We start from the raw sequence: 2,500 nt of genomic DNA, 5'->3' as shown, positions 1-2,500 counted from the left end.
CAGAGTCACGCACTGTCCCCGAACACACCGCAGAGTCACGTGCTGTCCCCGAACACACCACAGAGTCACGTACTGTCCCCGAACACACCGCAGAGTCACGTGTCCCCGTCACCCGAACACACCACAGAGTCACGTGCTGTCCCCGAACACACCACAGAGTCACGTACTGTCCCCGAACACACCACAGAGTCACGTACTGTCCCCGACACACCACAGAGTCACGTCCTGTCCCCGAACACACACACCACAGAGTCACGCACTGTCCCCGAACACACCACAGAGTCACGTACTGTCCCACGTCACGTACTGTCCCCGAACACACCACAGAGTCACGTACTGTCCCCGAACACACACAGAGTCACGTGTCCCGAACACACCCAGAGTCACGTTGTCCCCGAACACACCACAGAGTCACGTCAACTGTCACGTCCCGAAACACACCACAGAGTCACGTGCTGTCCCCGAACACACCACAGAGTCACGTTTCCCCAACACACCACAGAGTCACGTACTGTCCCTGAACACACCACAGAGTCACGTGCGTTTGTTTACATCCGCAGACACAGATCCAAACACTGAGATTATTTTCTTTTTACAATCAGTTTGAGTCTGGATTAAAAGGACATTTATTAGTTCAGACTTGTGATGTGGGAGGAGCCTGTGTGAGGCTGAGTGTTGGAAATATGTCGACTTTGAAGTTAGTTTTGGTTCGTTCTGATAGGTTATTGATTAGCTGCTGTAGCTTCCGCACATAAACAGGCTGTTTTCTATTGGTCTATTGTAAAGTGACTACATTGGCCGTATATTTGTTACTGGTTCAGCACTGATATGTAAATGAGCCTGGTGAGCCGGCCTGGAAACTGGGTATTCCAGAACTGAAATGATCCAAGTGATTCTAGTGAAGCTGTAACTGCTGTGAGTGAGTGAGGAGTAAATCTTCGCCCCCGCGTTCATTCGTTCATATTCTTTGTTGTTTTTGTGTTTTTCAGAGACGGTGGCGCTGTCCCTGAAGGCGCGTCCCCTCAGCCCGACGGCACCCTGCTGTTCGAGCGTCCCCTCAGCATGTCGGACGCCGGCATGTACCAGTGTGTGGCGGAGAACACCATCGGCGCGGGGAAGGCCGAGGTCAAGGTCAACATAATCGGTACGAGCTCACAAAGTACTGCAGTACTACACTTCTACTGCACTGTTTAAAGGTTGTATAGAAGATTTTCCAAGGAAAGAGAAACGCAGCGACTGTTTGCCCTTTTTTAAATGTTGTGCTTTGCTCCTTTTCCCCTTCTCTTCTTCTTCCCGCAACATCAAAACCTGACTTTCTTTTGCGGCGAACTGGTCGTGGATTCTCGTCGGCCATTACGACAAACTTTGTGCAAACTGAGAGGAAGCTACAGTTCGAAAAAGACGGCAAGAACCGCTGCGCTGGTTGAGTAAATGGCATCAGTGCGTGAGAGGCGAACGTAAACCACGTAATCCCCAGCGCGCCGGCGAGTCGTTGACGCTAGAAACGTAGGGAGTTTGATTGACAACCTAACAGCCAATAGAAAATGAGGCAGCCTTGTTATCTATTGGCTGATGTTTATCTACCCCGACCATGTCCACAGTTGATGGACTTTCATTCTTTTTTTTTTTTTTTTTTTTTTTGGTCATCATAATTACAAGGCTGCTGCGTCTCTATAATTCTATTTTGAACTTTCATTGACAATTTGAAACAAACAAAAAATCCTCCATACAACCTTTAAAGAGACTGACTGGGCTTGTGTACTGTATTTTAGTTTTAGGAAGTAAGTGAGTAAAGTTTATTTATACAGTCGTCCCTCGCTTTCGCAGATTTTTTTCAGTGCAGCGTATGAAAGCGCATTGTGTTCCTCCCCCTGCGTCCTGATTGGCTGTAGACCACTGTCAATCAATCTCCCCCGTGCCGTGTCTCCTGTACAGTACAGAATGTGTTCAGACAAATTTACATAAATGTTCGATCTGTATCAGTGTCGGGGAGTAACAGATTACATGTACCGGAGTTATGTAATCAGAGTACAAATGATGAGTAACTGTATTCAGTTACAGTTACTGTTTCAGTGAGTGGTAATTGGATTACAGTTACTTTGTTGGAATAAATGGATTTTCCTGTTTTCACATTTTGGGCTATTTTCCGTTTTTTGTCCTTCCCCCCCCCGTAATTCCACTCATTGCCGGAAACTAAACCAGGTCTAAAACCAGGTCTAAACCAGGACTAAACTAAAACCAGGTCTAAACCAGGGACTAAACCAGGTCTAAACCAGGACTAAACCAGGTCTAAATCAGATCTAAACTAGGTCTAAACTAAACCAGGACTAAACTAAACAGGTCTAAACCAGGACTAAACCAGGACTAAACCAGGACTAAACCAGGACAGGACTAAACCAGGAGTAAACCAGGTCTAAACCAGGACTAAACCAGGAAACCAGGTCTAAACCAGGTCTAAACCAGGAGTAAACCAGGTCTAAACCAAACCAGGTAAACCAGG

General features: G+C 46.9%; 1 protein-coding gene across 1 annotated transcript in view; it reads left to right on the top strand.

Moving 5' to 3' along the window:
* nectin4a (nectin cell adhesion molecule 4a) overlaps positions 1-2,500 on the top strand; it is a 102,612-nt gene that overhangs the window by 65,022 nt on the left and 35,090 nt on the right. The window contains exon 6 of the mRNA XM_055156695.1: positions 990-1,144. Coding sequence (XP_055012670.1) covers positions 990-1,144 — 155 coding nt within the window. The remainder of the gene's footprint in view (positions 1-989; positions 1,145-2,500) is intronic.

Source organism: Boleophthalmus pectinirostris, unplaced genomic scaffold (assembly GCF_026225935.1).
Source record: "Boleophthalmus pectinirostris isolate CB_2022bp ecotype Guang Dong unplaced genomic scaffold, ASM2622593v1 HiC_scaffold_20, whole genome shotgun sequence".
In the NCBI taxonomy this organism is placed as follows: Eukaryota; Metazoa; Chordata; class Actinopteri; order Gobiiformes; family Gobiidae; genus Boleophthalmus; species Boleophthalmus pectinirostris.
The sequence above is the reverse complement of the archived record's forward strand: the minus strand, read 5'-3'. Positions and strand labels throughout refer to the sequence as shown.